The sequence below is a fragment of the Trachinotus anak genome, unplaced genomic scaffold, assembly GCF_046630095.1.
Source record: "Trachinotus anak isolate AG129_WGS33_773 ecotype Australia unplaced genomic scaffold, CSIRO_AGI_Tana_v1 ptg000032l, whole genome shotgun sequence".
Lineage (NCBI taxonomy): Eukaryota > Metazoa > Chordata > Actinopteri > Carangiformes > Carangidae > Trachinotus > Trachinotus anak.
Genome location: NW_027273883.1, coordinates 24,272,457 through 24,289,897, shown reverse-complemented (window position 1 = coordinate 24,289,897; position 17,441 = coordinate 24,272,457). Strand labels below are relative to the sequence as shown.

Here is a 17,441-nt window from a genome sequence, read left to right as displayed (position 1 = left end):
AGGGGAGTCTGAAGCTTTTATTCCTCTGTTGCTCATGTAATGGCACATCATACAAAATATATACATAGAATATACTGAACTGTTATAGATCAGTTAGTATAGTTTTGTGTTTTTTTTATTTATCAAATTATGCTAAACTGACTTAAAGTTAAATGCAGAGATGGTTAGTTTTAGATCCTGTTGTTCAAAACCACGTCCATGTGGTTATATTTTGTTCAGCAGTTTATTTGACTTATATCTGAACACAATTAGGACGAAATTAGGACACCTTTAAGAACATTGGTAAAGGTTTTTCTATCATGCCTAGAGAACGATAACGATTGAACGATTGTTAACATGTCCGTATGGTGTTCTTTATACAATACAAGACAAACCATGAGCTAAATAAGCAGTCAGTGCCATGACTGAGTACTTCCACCTTGGAACTGCAGTGAATCAATGACAGTCTCATAAAAACAGATTCAGACATCCAGGGATTCATACGTCATAGAACCTACAGAACCAATCTCATCCCCGCAAGTTGATGGGCAAATTAAATCCGGGATCTTGTCAGTATAGAGAGCCAGAGTTTACATTAGCACAACCACTAACATTGTGTCAGCCACTGCAAGTTGCAAGCTAACAAACAACATAGACAAATAAAAGATGCTAACTATGCTAATCATTGTGATACTTCTCGCTCCTCAACAAACTCCTGAATCTGGGTCTGACTGAAGCTCAAACATGAGGCTGAGTCTCTCTGACGTTTCCTCCACTGATCATCTCGATATGCTCTGCTGTTTCACCTGTCAATCTAGCACAAGCAGTGATGGTGGGTGGGGCACAAGTTCTGATCCAGAATTTCTCAATGAGGAAGTAACAACAGATGTGCTTCCAGCCCCAGTTTTCCATTTTTTTTCACTTTTTATGTGGTAAAACATGTTAAACAAAATATTAAACATAGTATTTCAACATAGTTAAAACAGGTCTGGAGAGGAACTTTAAGGAAGCTCACTCACTTATCTACTAACCCTGTTTGAAGCACACACACAGATACACCCAACACACATCTGCACCATACAGCTACATGGCATTCAAATCTGCTGATGCAAGTTAGGGTCATGAGATGATGTCAGAGCTGCTGTGATGCTGCATTGCTGCGTGTTACAATACAAAACAGCCGTTTGTTGTGAGGGGTCATCTGTTAGTGGGCTGGTTGTTCATGAAGTGAGAGCTGGGCTGATGTAGCCTGGAGAAACATTAAAGTGGGTCTTCTTTTTGAAGGGAGTACATTCATGCATCATGGCCTCATCGGAGGAGTTTTGTCATCATAGGTCACATGCTACATAAACTACAAAAGTAATTAGAAATGAAACAGAGCTTCTATTAAAACGGATCTAGATGGCCTAATGATAACTACAGCATGGCGGGTTTTTGCTCAAATGAGTTGAAGAACTGAGTAAGAAACAGGAAAAAGAGAAGCTATAACTACAGATGATAGAGATCCCTTTCGACACATTTAAAATTCAGTTTTTTGCGAGAGAATTTCAGTGTTTGACATGATCACATTTTCTTTTCTCACTGGCTCATTTTGAGAAGACATTGTGAAAATATTTTGGCAGCAGGTTGTCGGATTCAGTTTTCTCTTGACAAATTCCTCACTCAGTTTGCTCGGATGCATTTCCAGTTTATGAATTTGGTTTATTTGAACATGTGTTTTTACCAAGTGCAGCTTTAAAAAGTAATTAATAATAAAAACAAATTTAATTTCCAGCTTCTCTTCAATTTAATCGACACTATGCAAATTACTTCCAGGACTCCCCGAGGATCTTAAAGATAAATCTGAGGGGTTGAGGTGATTAACAAGATGGAGAAATAACTCTTCTTTTCCACACTATTTGCCAGTCTTTGCTTTTTAGGTGAAATACTGGATAGTTTTACCTCTTCAGGCCTCTCATAACTATCCAGTGAACATCACTACACCTGTACAAGTGGGACTTGCTTCACTTTGTGTATGCTTGTATGACAGGTACATTTCATCTCCATTTGCTGACTGCACTTTTGCAATGTTACTGCTATGTGACCCAGTTGTTGGAAAAGAAAAAACAACATATACATTTAAAAGGAGGCTTTGGGTCACCTGAAGGAATTACTTTGGATGAAAATATTGTCGAAGTGAGCGTCACTCTTGTTCGATGTGACTGTGTCATGGATACCTCTGTAGGTGTTGAGCACTTCTGTCAGTGAACATCTCCCTGAGATTTGGATGTTGTTAGATGGACTGAAATTTCTGCTTGACCTTTGACATAAAAGGCTCAGAGAGCATCACTATATGTGCTTGAGTCCCGTCAGTCCTATACAGTATATATACACTGTAACTGAACATTGTTATGTATGCAGCTTTACATGTGTTTATGTTCATAAGATGCTTCATGGATAGGCTTACATCTGCTGCTTAACATAACACTGCTCTCTTGTTTCCCTGCAGGTAAATACAGCCCTTGCACAACAACAGAGGTAAGTGGCTCCAGTGTAATTCTGTTTTAGTTACTATATTTCATCATCACACGCTGTCAGAGGTTTGAACAACATTATGTGGCCATGTTTATGTGAATATATTATCAAAATAGCTGCTTTGGGTGAAGGATGAAATAACAGCAAACATGAAGGAAACAGTAATATGTGCACACATTATGACTCTAAACCAGAACTTTTCCCATTTGGCTTGCTGTGCTTTGACAATGTTTACTCTAATTATTGATGTGCAACCCAGTTGCTAGGTGGAAAAAAGAAAACACATGCATGTTTTATGAAGGAATTAGATGGGCGTAATTAGTCCTGCAACATTGTTGGCTATGTTTTTGTCGATTACATCAAAAACCTCGGAGAATGCAGACCTGGAAACTCCACTGTTCCTGGAAAGGAAGAAAAAGATAATGGCAGACTTAGCCACAGTAAGGACATGGCTTCCTTTTTAAATATTTACCCTCCACTATTGGTTACATTAGCTAGTTACAGTAAGAGAAATATCCAGTCACAACAACAGAGATAGCATTAAGATTAGAGTGGGCATTCTGCAGGATTATTCCAAGTGCAGCCTGTGTCAGATAGCACTGTGGTTGAAACTGTCATAAGCCATTGGTTTATGATGTGTTAATCCTGCAAAGCAGCTGCTGCCGCTCCCACTCTGCTTAATCTAATACATTTACCAAATGAAGCAAGTTGAACTGTATTTTTTTCCAATAGGCAATTAGAGAAAAACTTCAGAGCAACAAAATAAATTACAGAGAGTAAGTGTCTAATGCAATGTGTTGATGCAGTTTGTGGCGTCTAGCAGCATCATGTTTGCTAATGTCCTGATGTCATGATTGACCGGGGGTCGTGGACTGCCTTTTTTTATATCAGTATTATAACACATTTATTTGTACCTTGAAGGAATAGTGAGGCATTTTGGAAAAGATGAGGAGCATTGAAGCTAATCAATTAGCCTTGCGTAGCATAAAGACTGAAGGCAGGGGTAAACAGCTATCCCGTGTCTCCCAGAGTGGTTGGTTCAACAGTTCTTTCTTTCACCAAGCACTGATGTGCAGTTTCTCCTGCTATAGCACCGGTTGGTCACCTAAAAACACAAACTGTTGTTTTTAAATTTAAATTTAAATGTGTACATTTGTAAGCATTAGGGGTAATGGTAGATGTATTTTCAAGGTTTGTACAGAGCCAGGCTTTCAGTTTCTCCCTACTTCCAGTCTTTATGCAAACAAAAGATAATGATGATGTATTAGAGACTGGAAACCACATTCAAATATAACTACTGCACCAAAATCACTTCACAGCCCACCACCATTCCTGGGAGGAATTACTAGAAAAAGAAAGGACGTTGCAGCGGCCATGATATCTTGACTTTAGTCCGTGTGGGTCAAAAACACACTTCCCATAATCCAACTCACCTTACACACCTGCGCCTTTCAAACTCCCTAACTCTTTCTGTTCAAAACTTATTGTGTCAAGTCCAAACCCAGGAGAAAATAACCCTGATGACATCATCAGGGTTATTTTGCCCTGGGTTTTCACAGGCACAGAGTATGAGTCAGATAATCTCGATGTGTAAAACTGGTTTCACTGTCCCTTTAAAACGTAGAGCATATGGAACAGCTATGGCACTTACAGCCAGATAATTCAAATGTGTTGTGTCCAGGGTGTCTGTACACAATTTATGTCATACACTCAGAGACAACTGTTGTCAGTATTGAAGACACTTTCCTTGCTCCCAGCTGGCTTCTCTGATTGACTGGTTGGAAGTGTTGCACATCAAGGCCTTCTGTTTGATGAGGAGAGGTTTTCAGACCTAATTAAAGGGCTATGTACAATTATCCCTCCTCCGCACACTCTCTCTGTACTGTTAATTGTTGTTGTAATAGCTTGTGAGAAAGGGGGTTTACAGTAAGAGGGGGATTATTATCTTTTGTTTTCTAGGAATTTTGTAGATGGAACAATTTTAGGCTGCAGGGATTTTTTTGGTGTCACTCTGACAAATGGCTTTAGTCTGAAAGTATTGTGTGTGTTGCACATTGACCAAGGATCTGTTCCCAGTTCATTAGAGACAATGTGCAGTAGTTGTCAGGGAGTTCTGGAGTTGGAGTTGCTGTGTAATAGAGCTGCAATAACAGATGGACGGTCAGTGAATAATCAAGCACACGCACACATACACACACACACACAGTTTGCTGTAGAGGCAGAGAATGTGAACCTGTATAGACAAATCCCTTCTAAGCAGCTTTGCACAAGAAATGAGTTCTCACAATACAGTGTGTTAGAGACCGGCTGACAAAACTACTGGCAAGTTTTTTGAGCTGCTTGATGCTTGACAGCATGCGATCCTGCAGCAGAGGCGTTGTGCTAATGTACAGTGTGAGGAATTAGCTCAAAGCTGAATGAACAGGAACACATGTGTAGTCATCGCGGACACACATTATCCGCACATGGCTTCAAACAGCATGAGCTCTTGCAAAGGATGCCACTGTGAACGTCAGATGATGCTGTTTTCACCAGAGCCAGTGAACCGAGCTCCTGGCACAGCATGCCACAGTGTAAGGGTCTTTGCACAGAAATCACTGGAGTTCACTGATATTTGTTAACCAGTTTGTCTGTAATCACTAAAAGATGGCAATTTGAATCTTCACCTACACATTCCTCCTCTTTTTTCCTCTTGTGAGAAAAGTGTTGATGATCCCTGTGGCCCTGCTACCTCGACCACCGGGTCCTGTGATGTGGTGTGGATTATGCTTCGTCCCCTCTGTCAAAGTTTAACTGCTCAGTGCTCATTTAATGGCTTTGAAGTTTGGAAGGGGATTAGTTTAAAATCATTTAGTGTTTAATGTAAACAGAAAATTCACTCAGGAGTTATGAATGTTTGGAATGTGACTTTTCTCAGCTGATATCATGCACATTTACTTTTATGATCTCACAAGGTTTGTATTTGCATGAAACAAGAGGAATAGAGCATAAGAGAACAAAGCAAACTATAAAGGTGGAAAAATGAATGTGCTTTGGTTCAAGTGTTCTCCCTGTTCTGTATGTGAAGTTACGTTACGTCTACCACACAGCAAGTAGAGGCAGCCGTGCTCGGTCATATGACAGTCAGAGGTCACAGCAGTAGACTTAAAGGAATCTCCTGAGCGTTTCCTTGTGCCTGACAGGAAATAACCAACGCCTTTTCTCCATTACAACATGAGGCCGTATCATTTTGAGAATGTTTATTACATAAACAACACTAATGAGATCAATTCTAAACAGGGTAGATTGATATTTACCCTAACCTCATCTCTATATCAGTCAGCCCTTTAAGATGATCACATTGTTAAATGTGTCGGATGTGGATTTGAGAATTCTCCGTTCTTTTGTCCGGTGCCTCCAGTTTTGTAAGGTCTTTCAACATATTTCCACTCTGGAGGATGGCCCTACCACTTATTCTGACAGACAAGACAGAATACTGGATATACAGTTTTAATAAACCACAAGATTTTAGCAGTCAAACAGAACAGCTGTGGTGCTCTCGGTGCCCGCTATACACAGAACATTTTAGATGTTGTTGAAGAAAATAGCAATAAAAGCCTTCCTGTCGTTGTGTTATCCAACTCAGGCTGATGATGACTGTACAAAGTTCAGTCCTGAGTTCATACAGTGAAAGAGATTTAGCAACTAGTGTGAAGAGGAGCTTTTAGATTTGTTTTTCACTGGAGATGACAGACTGCCATGGCTTTTAAGTACCAATGATTTTATTTTAGCTATTATGGTCTTTTTTGTTTGTCACCTGTATAATTCATCTGCATGTAAGTGAGGTGACATTTGAGCTGGCTTCTATTTTCTTACATACATCGGCTTCTGTTGTCTTACTTACATTTTGTGCTCAGCACCACCACAGTCGGACCATTGTGAAGGTTCAGTGGAGCAGATGGGAATAAGCATGATGCTTAATGGTACTTCTACGGAGGTACTGAAGGAGAGCGCTTATTACACCTCCATAGCTCCCATCTGTCCACTCGTTCTCAGATTCCTTGTGTTGCTTTTCATGTTTCTGATTTGTTTGATATATTTCACCTAAGACTTAAACTTTGTTTAACATTCAACATTCTGAGAAATACGCTTATTTGCTTTCTTGCTGTCTGGCTGAGATTTAGATGAAAAGACTGATACCACTCTCATGTCTGTATGCACATACAGAATGAAGCTAGAGCCAGCAGGCGATCAGCCTGGCATAGCATAAAGACTGGAAATAGAGGGAAACAGCTACCCTGGCTATCTATAAAATCCAAAAACCCACCTATCAGCACCTTTTGGCCTCACTAATTCACATGTTTTAACTTGTTTGTTTCATCTGTACATGAACCGATATGTACAAATAACAAGCTGTGTTTATTGACTTCCGGGAGTCTTATTGTCACCATGAGTTGACCAGCAGAGTCCAGGAAGTCCCTGGCCCCGTCATCCTGTTGTTTTTACAAATCTGTTTGTGTACATATTAAACATACCAGATGTGTTAAAGTCACTAATGCTGCCTTCAGAGTAACTTCTGGGTTTTCTACCCGATGGCGGAACAAGCTACAGTGCTATCAGAGCAGGAGCGTCCCTCTCTATCTACAAGATTCTCCTGGAGACTCATCTCCTCTGAGAGCATCTCCTCTCTGTACACCTCAAACACCCTAACATGCCTAACTAGCGCTTGCTATGCATCTTCAGTGCACGTCTTTACCTGATCTCCCTGCACTCACTGAAAAGATGTAGTCCTCAGTACTTACACCAGGTCTCCTACTGCACTGAAGTTTTAGTGATGCCCATGACTTGTAAATATAAAGGCATCTGCCAAATGAGTAAGTGTAAATGTAAACAGTAACATTTAGAGTTGCTATCAGATTTTCCTCACTTTTCGACAGAGGTTTTTCCTGCATGAAGACTGGAAACTGGGGCACAGGTGGCATGAAGACTGAGCTAGACTCAGTCTTCATATTCACCATGTAGACATGAGAGCGGTATCAATCCTTTCCTCTACTGTAAAGCTTGGCAAAAAAGAAAATGAGTGGATTGCAACATAATTCCCCAATATGTCAAACTTCCCTCCAAAGAAACAGATGCAACTTAAAGTGGATGCTTCTTTTATGACTTTTAGCTTCAGTCTATTTCAGTTTATTGATCAGGGGTTAATGTGGGTTGTGCAATACTTATCTTCATGAGGAGGAGACTATGAGAGATTTAAGTGGTCATTAGTGTCACATTCAGAAACATCTAGAAATGATGTGTGGTGAAGAATTAAGATGAAGTGACACCTGATGGATGGGCATCGATCCCAGATCCCAGCTCTTATTGTCAGAGAGGTGTAATAAATAATGTTTGTTATAACACAATTCATAATATAAAAGCTTAAGAGGACTGTAATCTACAGTAGCGAGTTAACTTATCTCTTGCTGTTTCTTTTTCCCACTTAGCTTGGTTCCTGTTTATGACCTAATTCCTCTGGACCGACTAGTTTAGGAAATATAAATGTCTTAAATCCTCACATTGTTTGTCCAATCCTTTAATTCTGCCCAGTTTGTGCTGATCGTGGTAAATCTCTGCTGGTTGGCTAACAGTGAGAGGTGGAAGGTTTCTGCATGCAGGAGAGAGCTAATAGGTTTCTGTTAGTGTTTAGTTGGCACAACAGGCTCCTGGTGTTTGGTCTGTGAACATCACACAAACCCTTACTACATTAGTAAAAACTAATTTGATTCACAGTGTGTAACAGCTGGTGTCTTCGTCTGAGTCCACTAAGTATGCAGACCATAATATCCCATTTCCAAGTCTCTAGTCTTTGCCACCACTCTGCCATGTGTGATCCTCCCTGACCTTCCTCTCGCAGACAGTGTCACTAACTTGTTTCTGTCTCATTCAGTCATGGATTTACTTCTCCCGTCCCTCTCATTAAACCTGTAACGTGTTCCAAAGCTGAATTTCACCACGTATTTTGGTAACTAAATGCTCTAATGACAAGCTGATTAATTGTAAAGTTGAGTGACTAATCTTTTAAAGCTTTTATCTAGAAAGTTTTCCAAACTGGTTCAAGCTACTCAAATGTGATGATTTGACATTATTTTCTGGGTAATTTCATTTTTGATGAATTATTTTTAGGTTTTCAAATGCTGATGGGTCCAAAAAACAAACAAGCATACAAACAAACAGACAAAAAAACCTTGAATTTAAAGGAACAGTTCAACATTTTGGAAAATAAGAAGAGAGATACCACTCTGATATCTGTCTGGTTGATATGGCGCTGGAGTCATGACTTAAATTTTTGTTACCAGCCAAGAAATCAAAGAAATAGTCTGGTATATATATCACCCTGTAAATCCACAAATTGTAGCTTTTACATTTTAGCTTTTGTTGATTAGTGAGCTTCAGTAATGCAGGTAGTAAAATTTAGTTTTCTTTGGACAGAACCAATCCAGCTGTTTCTCCCTATTTCCAGTCTTTATGCTTAGCTAAGCTAATGTGCTATAGACTCTAGCTTCAGATACACACCTGAGAGTGGGATCAAGCTTTTCATCTGACGCTCAGCAGATAAACATAATTCCCAAAATGTCAAACCATTTCTTTGAAGATGACACTTTGGACTTTTGGCGTTGATGCACTGTAAAAAACTGCACGTTGTACAGAGTGAGTGCGTGGTAGCAGACACCTGGCCATATTAACCCAGAGGGGCCTATTACATCACGTGTAATGTTCTTAACTAGGACAAAGGCTATAGCTGTTACATGTACTCTTGTCAACATGAGGCTCTGTGGTCATATCATATCCTGCTGGTGTGCGGTCCTCATACCTGAGGTCAAGTAGCACAGTTACTGCTGACTGCTGTAGCGAAATTCAACCTTCACTGGAACAGAAACTGACCCCTGAACATAACATGTATGTGTCCCTTTATGAATGACAACACTTTCTTACACTTTCTGCCAGCCAGCCGGTGGATAACTGAGCAAATACAACTGCACTGATGAGAGTACAATCATGGCATACGCTGTGTATCCACTGCTGTCACACTATCAGTGTTAACTGAATAGGGATAGTGTGAGAAATGGAAGAAAATAAGGATTACATTTGTACTTTTGTTTCAACAAGACCTGGCTCTAAACCTAATCTGTCTTACCATGAAGCCACAGTCATTGAGCCTAATGAGAAGTTCAGGTGAGGTTATGAGAACAAGATGTTTGTAGGACAACAGTGATTAAATGGCTCTGGGGAAAAATGTGAAAACATGTTTTCACAATGGTTTTTATTTTGGCCTTTGACCAGCGTGCCCCCTCTCTGTGACAGGAATGCTGAAATTTGCGCCAAGCTGTTTGATGTTGCGGTTGCCTGTGATCATCTCCTTTCATTGACATCTTCATCCTCTTCCCACTTTTTTCTTTTCTTTTTTTTTCTCCTCTCCCCGCCCCTTCCTCTCCTCCATCCCATCATTCTGCTTGGTCGCCCGAAGGCCTGGGAACCAGTCAGGGAGATTTTAAAGAGGAATGGAGACATGTTTGCTTCGACCCTTGTGTTGAGTCACAAACGACTGAAATCAGTCGTAGTTTACAGTTTGTTGTTTGTGAAGAATGTGTAAGAAATGACTCCATCAGATCCCTCTAGACGTGAGTGACAGCAGCAACACAGAGAGATTCACTTTCATGCCTTTTTGTCAGGAATGAATAGAACAGTAATGTGAAAATTAAGTTCCCATTACAAACATTCACATTGTTATTCTCAGGGTTTTCTGCGTCAATAGCTGATGAAATGAATACATGCAGACACGCTTTATTAAAGATGCAACCAGACATTATTTTCATTGTTGATTAATGAGTGATTAATGTTTGGTCTGTTTTTAAAGGTTTTATTTTGTCTAAAACACAAAGATGTTTCATTTACTACCATATATAAAGAATAAGCAGCAAATCCTCAATTTTTCAGAATCTGATTACTGTAATTTTCTTTTTAATAACTAATCTGTTCATTCATGTATAGTACATGGTCAATTGAAACTAAAAAAACATACTGTACATTGAACTAAGTTGACTCTGTCCCCCAAATGAATTGAATTAAATATCTTTTGATGGTCCAGATCTCTAGTTGATATCTATTTTAAAGTATGACAAGTCTTGCAAGCCCAGATTATTATAGCTTTTATTATAGAGCTGCACAATTAATCAAAATATAATTGAAATCGCTATATGGCCAAGTGCAATATCCAAATCACAGGAGCTGCAAAAAATCGCTGGAGCTGCAAAAAGGTAGAATTTGTCTCAACATTGTTTTGCATTGTTTGCTGCTTAAGTGTTGTGGCGCTACAGAGATGTCCTGAAAAATCACATCATCATTTTAAATCTTTTTTCAGTGAAAATGAAAAGCAAAAAGGATCATTCCTGCTGAAATCATGAGTCATATCGCTGTCATGATATCTGCCAAAATAATCGCATGATGTGATTTTTTTTTTTGCATATCATGCAGCCCTAATAGGTTTGAAGGGTTAATTGTTTATATTCTTCAAACATAAATTTGTGAAGAGTGGAGACTTCTCCTCAGGCAGCTTGCCTTAAGATTTGTCAAACTCATCTGCTGCAGCCTGTCTTTTCCCATTTAATCTCTTTTGGCAGATCAGATGCTGTTTTAGCCCTGGCCTGAATTCTTGAAGGTGTGACCAGTTAGGAGGGACATGTAAAGCTGCAGATAAGAAAGAGGAACTTGAAAATCCACATACCAACCACATATAACCATTAGCTGCTGGGCAGGGCAGCACAATCTGTGTCTGTCACTTTTTCTACAGCATGAGGAAGCTGTCTGCTGATGAGCCTTTCAGGGATAGCCGGAGGTTATAGCAGGTCTCAGGAGGAGTGTGCTTGCATTTTTTATTTTGGTGGGGGGGGGGGGGGGGGTTGGGGGTGTCATATATCAGTGGGTGTGGTGGAGCTCGGACAAAGAGATGGCATTCAGCCGTTCCTGCCTGAGGGAACCCAGCTCTTATGCACTGATGGAGGAGAGGAGGACTAACTCTCATATGACTCCTCCTCCCTCCATGAGTGTCCATTGATCTGCCCTTGATCTTCATGTCTGCACACACACACACACACACACACACACACACACACTTCTCTTGATGTCTCACCTTCCCGCCCGCCTCGACCTCTCTGATCCTCTCACTGACTCTCAGCGTCTCATGCACTGCCTCTTTTTTTCTGCCTTCCTGATACATTTCTGTCACTGATCCATCTATTTCTCCCCTCATTCCCCCTTTCTCACAGTTTCTCTTCTCTCTGTGGTTTATATACTGTCTCCCTCCTTTTTAGTCTTTTCTCTGTGCTCAGGGCTGCAGAATAATCCCCTCTGTGATTTCCCACTCTTTTGTCTTGGCTTTGGCATCGCTGCCTTTATCCACCATGACTCTCCAGTTCCAGGGCAGACTGAGAGCTACAACTGACTATAGCATCTCCTGACGTACATGCACTTACGCAGTTAAATAACTGGCATCAAATCAAATCAAATTTCCTCATAGTCACCGCTTCACAATGAACTGATCCTTCGATTAAGGCCTGGTTGTGGGTTGGTGTGTTGAAGAGCTGGTGGAAAGCTCTTTGTGAGAGACCATCAAACTCAAATGTTCCATTTCCCAGACTTTTTACCACAAACATCATAAAAGAAATGCTGTGGTTCAGCCGACTCTTAAATACTGAATGTAAAAACAGCAGCATGGTTTTATAAAGCATTCCTTTATATTTAGATAGAACAGACAAATGTTACATTCTGCAAGTCTAAAATCTTCTATTTGAACCTATGTTTATCTTTGTGTTTACATATTGAGGCTATTTATATTTGAAACTAAAATGCATCATCTTTAGTCGGGGTCTCCAACCTTTTTTACTCTGAGAGCTACTTTGACAAAATAAATATTTAAATATATTGGATCAAAACACTCAAACTGATCTCAAACCAAATCAGATGAAGTGGAGTATATTTACCAAGTGAAGTTGTGTTGCTTAAAGTTTGTAATATGCATCCATGGTTTGTACAGACTATATTCTCAGAACCTTAGGATGAGCTTCTCTAAAACGGGGGATGAGCTACTGGTAGCTCGGGTGACACCTGTTGGAGACTGGTCTATATTTTATTTTCTGCTACTGAATGTCTTTTTGCTGTTGCACTTTCAAATGCTTGGTTAAATTTGCAACAATGTGTGTAATATTGTGTTAACAATGACAGCAAAAGGGCTGAAGAAAGTATCATGTACAAGCTGAGCCCACACCAACATGACGACTTTTTAAAATGCTGCAGTCGTTTTTTATTTTTATAATAACAACAGTTCAAATGACTATGTGAAGGGTGTTGCTGTCACCCGACTCTGCAGTTCTTCTCAGGTCTATGGAGTGATTTAGTATCTTCTGACACTGTCTTACCATGAAAAACTGGAGCATCAATCACCTCAGTAAATACCCAAAAGTGACATAGGGGACAGGGGGGCTTTGTCAAGTGAAAAATTAAACTGGAGTAATTATGGAGTAATTATGACAGTTGTCTGTCAGGAGAAAAGGAGGAAGTTGGGTGACGTTATAGAGAAAAAGAGTTCACAGAGAGGGCATCAGGGGGATGGATGGGTCAACAAAATGTCGAACTTTTGATGATTATTCCTTAAGCAAAACTGTGTTCCGATAAAAATGACCCCATAGGTTGTTTGTGCAGCTTATTACGACCCATAGATATGTTTTATTGTGAAGCAACAGCGGTGTGAGACATCATCAGTGTTTGTGGCAGAAACTCCAGAACATGTTTGTACATTTTAGTGACAACGTCCTCTAGGGGCCGTAATAATTATGACGGGATTAAAGGAGGAAGTCAGGTGACGCTGTTATGCAGCGATTAAATCCAGATTAGGAGAAGGTCGTGGTCGATGGATGGGTCTTCACAACGCTGGACCAGAGACTTCTGCTGGTTTGCTCTTTCAAATCGGCGGTCAGCGTTGTTTCTTGTGTTTCTAGGGGCTTTAATTCAGCAGATACTCCTATGAGTTGTGTCAGAGGGTTGGGACAAACAACCTATTGAAGGACTTGTTGCCCTAAGAATAACTCAGTGGTTATTGTTGAAACCATGACAATGAATGTCACTTAACCTGAACCAAGTATTTATTTTAGCCCAACCCAGGATCCCTCCCAAAGCCTACCAAATTGTTTTTGTCTCTAAACCCAGCCAAGCCTTAACCATTGCAGTGTTATCATGTTTTTATTTTTAAAACTGCTGTGTCGTCCTGTTGAGGTGTATATTGAATTCAAATATTTCCCTCAGAAGTTGGTGGAGAGCAAAACAGAGCAAAAATGAGATCTGACATTTGTTGCGTTGCCAGAAATTCAACTCCAATGAAAACTAATGTTATGCTGTGTCTGATGGATGTGTGAATAAGAAGCTGTTTGCAAACATGTTGGCCACATCATCTTTATATGATAATATGTCAGTGCTTTATTCTCAGCTTCTTGTACTGCCCTTAAGTGGCTTTGAGATCAATTAATGCAATTAAATGATTTATCAAAATGTTCATAAAACCATTTGTATGTTCATACTGCTCCAAATACTTGATTGTTTTCACCAACAAGCGTCAAATCATTTATCACTTTGGGGTTAATATCTTGAAAAACTAGGCTCAATCTCAGTCTGTGAACAAATGGCAGATGATCTCTTACACAACTCCAACCTTCTGCATATTCTGAATTCTTGTGTGCTTTAAAACACTGACTGTGTCTAAACAAGGACACGTATGATGTGATGATAGTGTTTTCCATCATGCGTCAGTTAATCACAAGATCTACTATCGGTAATCCACTCCCTGGGTCAGCCTGTGAAAGGCCATTGTGTGTGTGTGTGTGTGTGTGTTTCTTTGAATGTGAGTATGAATAGCGGAAGGCGAGTGCTCGTCAAAGGTTGAGTCATGGGGTCACCATATTACAGCTGTTCAGCTCAGGCTTTGTACACAAAATAGAGTCATGTTGCATAACAAAGACTCAGATCCACATTTGTTTTTCTGATCAACAGAACTATGTACAAAGCCTGACAAAGGACGTATTCTTCACAAATGAGTGAATTGTTTGTTTTAGTATTCATGCATCCATTTTTATCATTAGACACCAGTTATTTACATGGTTGTGTCTCCAGATGGAAGTAGCATAGAGGGCGGCAGATCATATTAAGAGATTTTTTTGATGTCTCTTTTTCTCTCGCAGGTAATTGAGTCTTTAGGCATCATGATCTACAAGGCTCTGGACTATGGGCTGAAGGAGAATGAGGAGAGGGAGCTCAGCCCGCCCCTGGAGCAGCTCATCGACCTCATGACCAACATGGCCGAGGCCACGAGGGACGTCTGCCCTGACGAAGGTTATGAGGCCACAGAGGAAGAGGACGAGGCGGAGGATGACCCTGACGACATCTCCAACGTTCACGGCTATAGAGATATCCTCAAGGTAGGTACAGTAGCTGAGGAATGGAGTGGTTATTTATACTTAAGCTAACCAGGGCGTCATTTTGACTGATACCAAACAAGTCATTGTTGCTATTGCTGGAAATGTGAAACACATCAGATCGTCACATCCTTGTGCCAAGAAGCTGCACTCATCAACATTTTTTATGTGAACAGTGGATCAAATGTGTAATGTGAGACATGTGGCTTAGATAATTACCATGCAGCTTTTGTCTTTCAGCCCTTTACATCCCTCAACTTTTGTTTCACTGTCACAGCAGCAGCAGGAAGCTGTTTTCAGTGAAAAGGCTCTGATAATCTCAGTGTACACCACCTGCCAAACACCAAACAGAAAACAGACACAGCAAATAGTTAACGAACATATTGGAGCATTTAGTAGCTGAAGAACCAGATATTCCAAAGAATTGACTGCAAACAGATGCTAATGTTTGCTGGATGTGTAAACAAGAAATACTATGTTAGCCATATCAACTTAATAATGCTGTATGTCGAATATGTATTAGCTTGTTGTGGCTCTGCCTCCAAGAAGCCAGCAGAAACTGATTAATGCAGCTTTAAATGTGAAGCTTATGCTTACTAAGCGTACAGTAGGGTGTTAAATTATATTGATATATTAAATTATAGGGAGAATCAAAACGTTAATCAGATTCTACACAGTATATTTTTCCATGTCCCATCACATCTGAGCATCTGTATCAAAAAATCATACTGTATATAATCAAGCATGAAATGTGGAATATGGTCCAGTGAAACTGACTCATATTAAGAAATATTAGTCTTAACTGATAAATGTTTCACTACAACATCTGTGAGGAATCTGAATTGATAGATTTCAGTACTGAAAGAAGTACAGTATTTACATCCCTTACTTCCTCTAGAAGTTTTGCTATTGCCACATAACAACATCAGCATTAATAGTTTACTTACCAGTCTAGAAGAAACATATTCATTTTCTTCATTTCTTTACTCACCAAGAGCTGTCTTCAGTGATTGAAAGCAACGCCAATGTTAACTCCTGTCTCTATCACATCATACTTATACTGAGGTTAGCATGCTAACCCGCTAACCAGCTAACCAGCTAGCCCTGGCCCTTCTCTTCTCTTTCCGATGGTGACGAGTAGCCTCCAATCTGCCCTGAAGATTATAACCTCTTGTCTTGTAAACACAATAACGGCCGAAGCTCTTTTCAAGCAACAATTGCCACCACCTGCTGCCGGCAAGAAACCACGTTCCACAAATAGTCCCTTTGATAAGTTCATTTAAGAAAGTGTGTATACAAAATCTGTTTAAAGCAGGAGTACATGTGATATGGTTCCCTTTAGAGTGGTATATTGATGTATTATTATTAATAATTAATAATAATTAGATAATTGAGTTATTATTACTGGCATGTCAACTTGTAAGCATTTAAATGTTTTATCTGGCTGAGGTTGAGCTGATTTACTTTATACAGTATACTGTTGAGTATTTATTACATAAAAAAGCATCATATGTAGTAATCTCATCATATGTTTTAGACAAAAATGGTCATTTTGAATTAACTAAACATTTTTCTACAATGTGGTGGAGTAGAAGTAAAGGTAGCTTTAAATGTAAATACAAAGGCTTCCGGGGACAGATAATGTCAGAGGTTGACTGCTCAGGAAAAGTTGTGTATAAGAAAATGAAAATGTTAAACACTGAACTCTGAACCAGCCTCACCCTCTGTGAGGCGTCGGTTATCTGTTGTCCAGTGGAGCAGAGAGTCACTGTGTCAGTCCTCACATGGCCTCATACTGTTTACATAATGACCAAACCACACAAATACTCACCAACTCTGCTCTCCAAGGAGATGCTTCAGAGCAGTGTGGCAGTCTGGCTGGCCCAGTGGCTCGCTGGCTGTCAGTTTGAATTGTTGTCACTGTATTTCTTCCCCTCAGTCCATTCACTCCCTGTGCTCCCTCAGTTTACCTTTCGTCCTACTGTACTCTCCCTGGTTGACACAATAAATTGTTTTTAACTCGGTGCCACATTTATTCAGTTAATGTAACCACATGCATTTCTGTGCCAAAATAACAACAACATATTCATTTACCCTGGATACAACATTTTCCCACACTTAAGGTTGTCACTCTGTTATTTTCTGTGTTTAGTGAAATTCTCTCTAACTGGAATGCCATCTAGACAAATAGATGCCAAGAGCATTAACCCAGCGCACCTTCTGCTCCTCTGAGAAAGACAAGGACATATTCTGTCATAGCTGTTGGTGTGTGTGGCAGCAGCATGGCTGACCTCAGACATGGCTGTCTTGTCAATTGTATTCGGCAGTCGAAAACAGTTGTTTACAAATGCTTTTGGGTATTTTGTCTTTGTGCTATGTCACTGAGATCTCATTGCAAGGCTTCACAGTTTGATGTCACTGTCTCATGGAGGTGCAGAGGAGACTTGACAAAGTGCAAATGTGGCCCAG

At 40.0% G+C, this 17,441-nt stretch overlaps 1 protein-coding gene across 5 annotated transcripts in view; it reads left to right on the top strand.

Moving 5' to 3' along the window:
- The window catches only part of spire1b (spire-type actin nucleation factor 1b), a 48,914-nt gene that overhangs the window by 2,333 nt on the left and 29,140 nt on the right, over positions 1-17,441 (top strand). For all 5 annotated transcript variants that reach the window (XM_071469239.1, XM_071469241.1, XM_071469240.1 and 2 more), the window contains exons 2-3: positions 2,468-2,496; positions 14,739-14,975. In XM_071469239.1, coding sequence (XP_071325340.1) covers positions 2,468-2,496; positions 14,739-14,975 — 266 coding nt within the window. The remainder of the gene's footprint in view (positions 1-2,467; positions 2,497-14,738; positions 14,976-17,441) is intronic.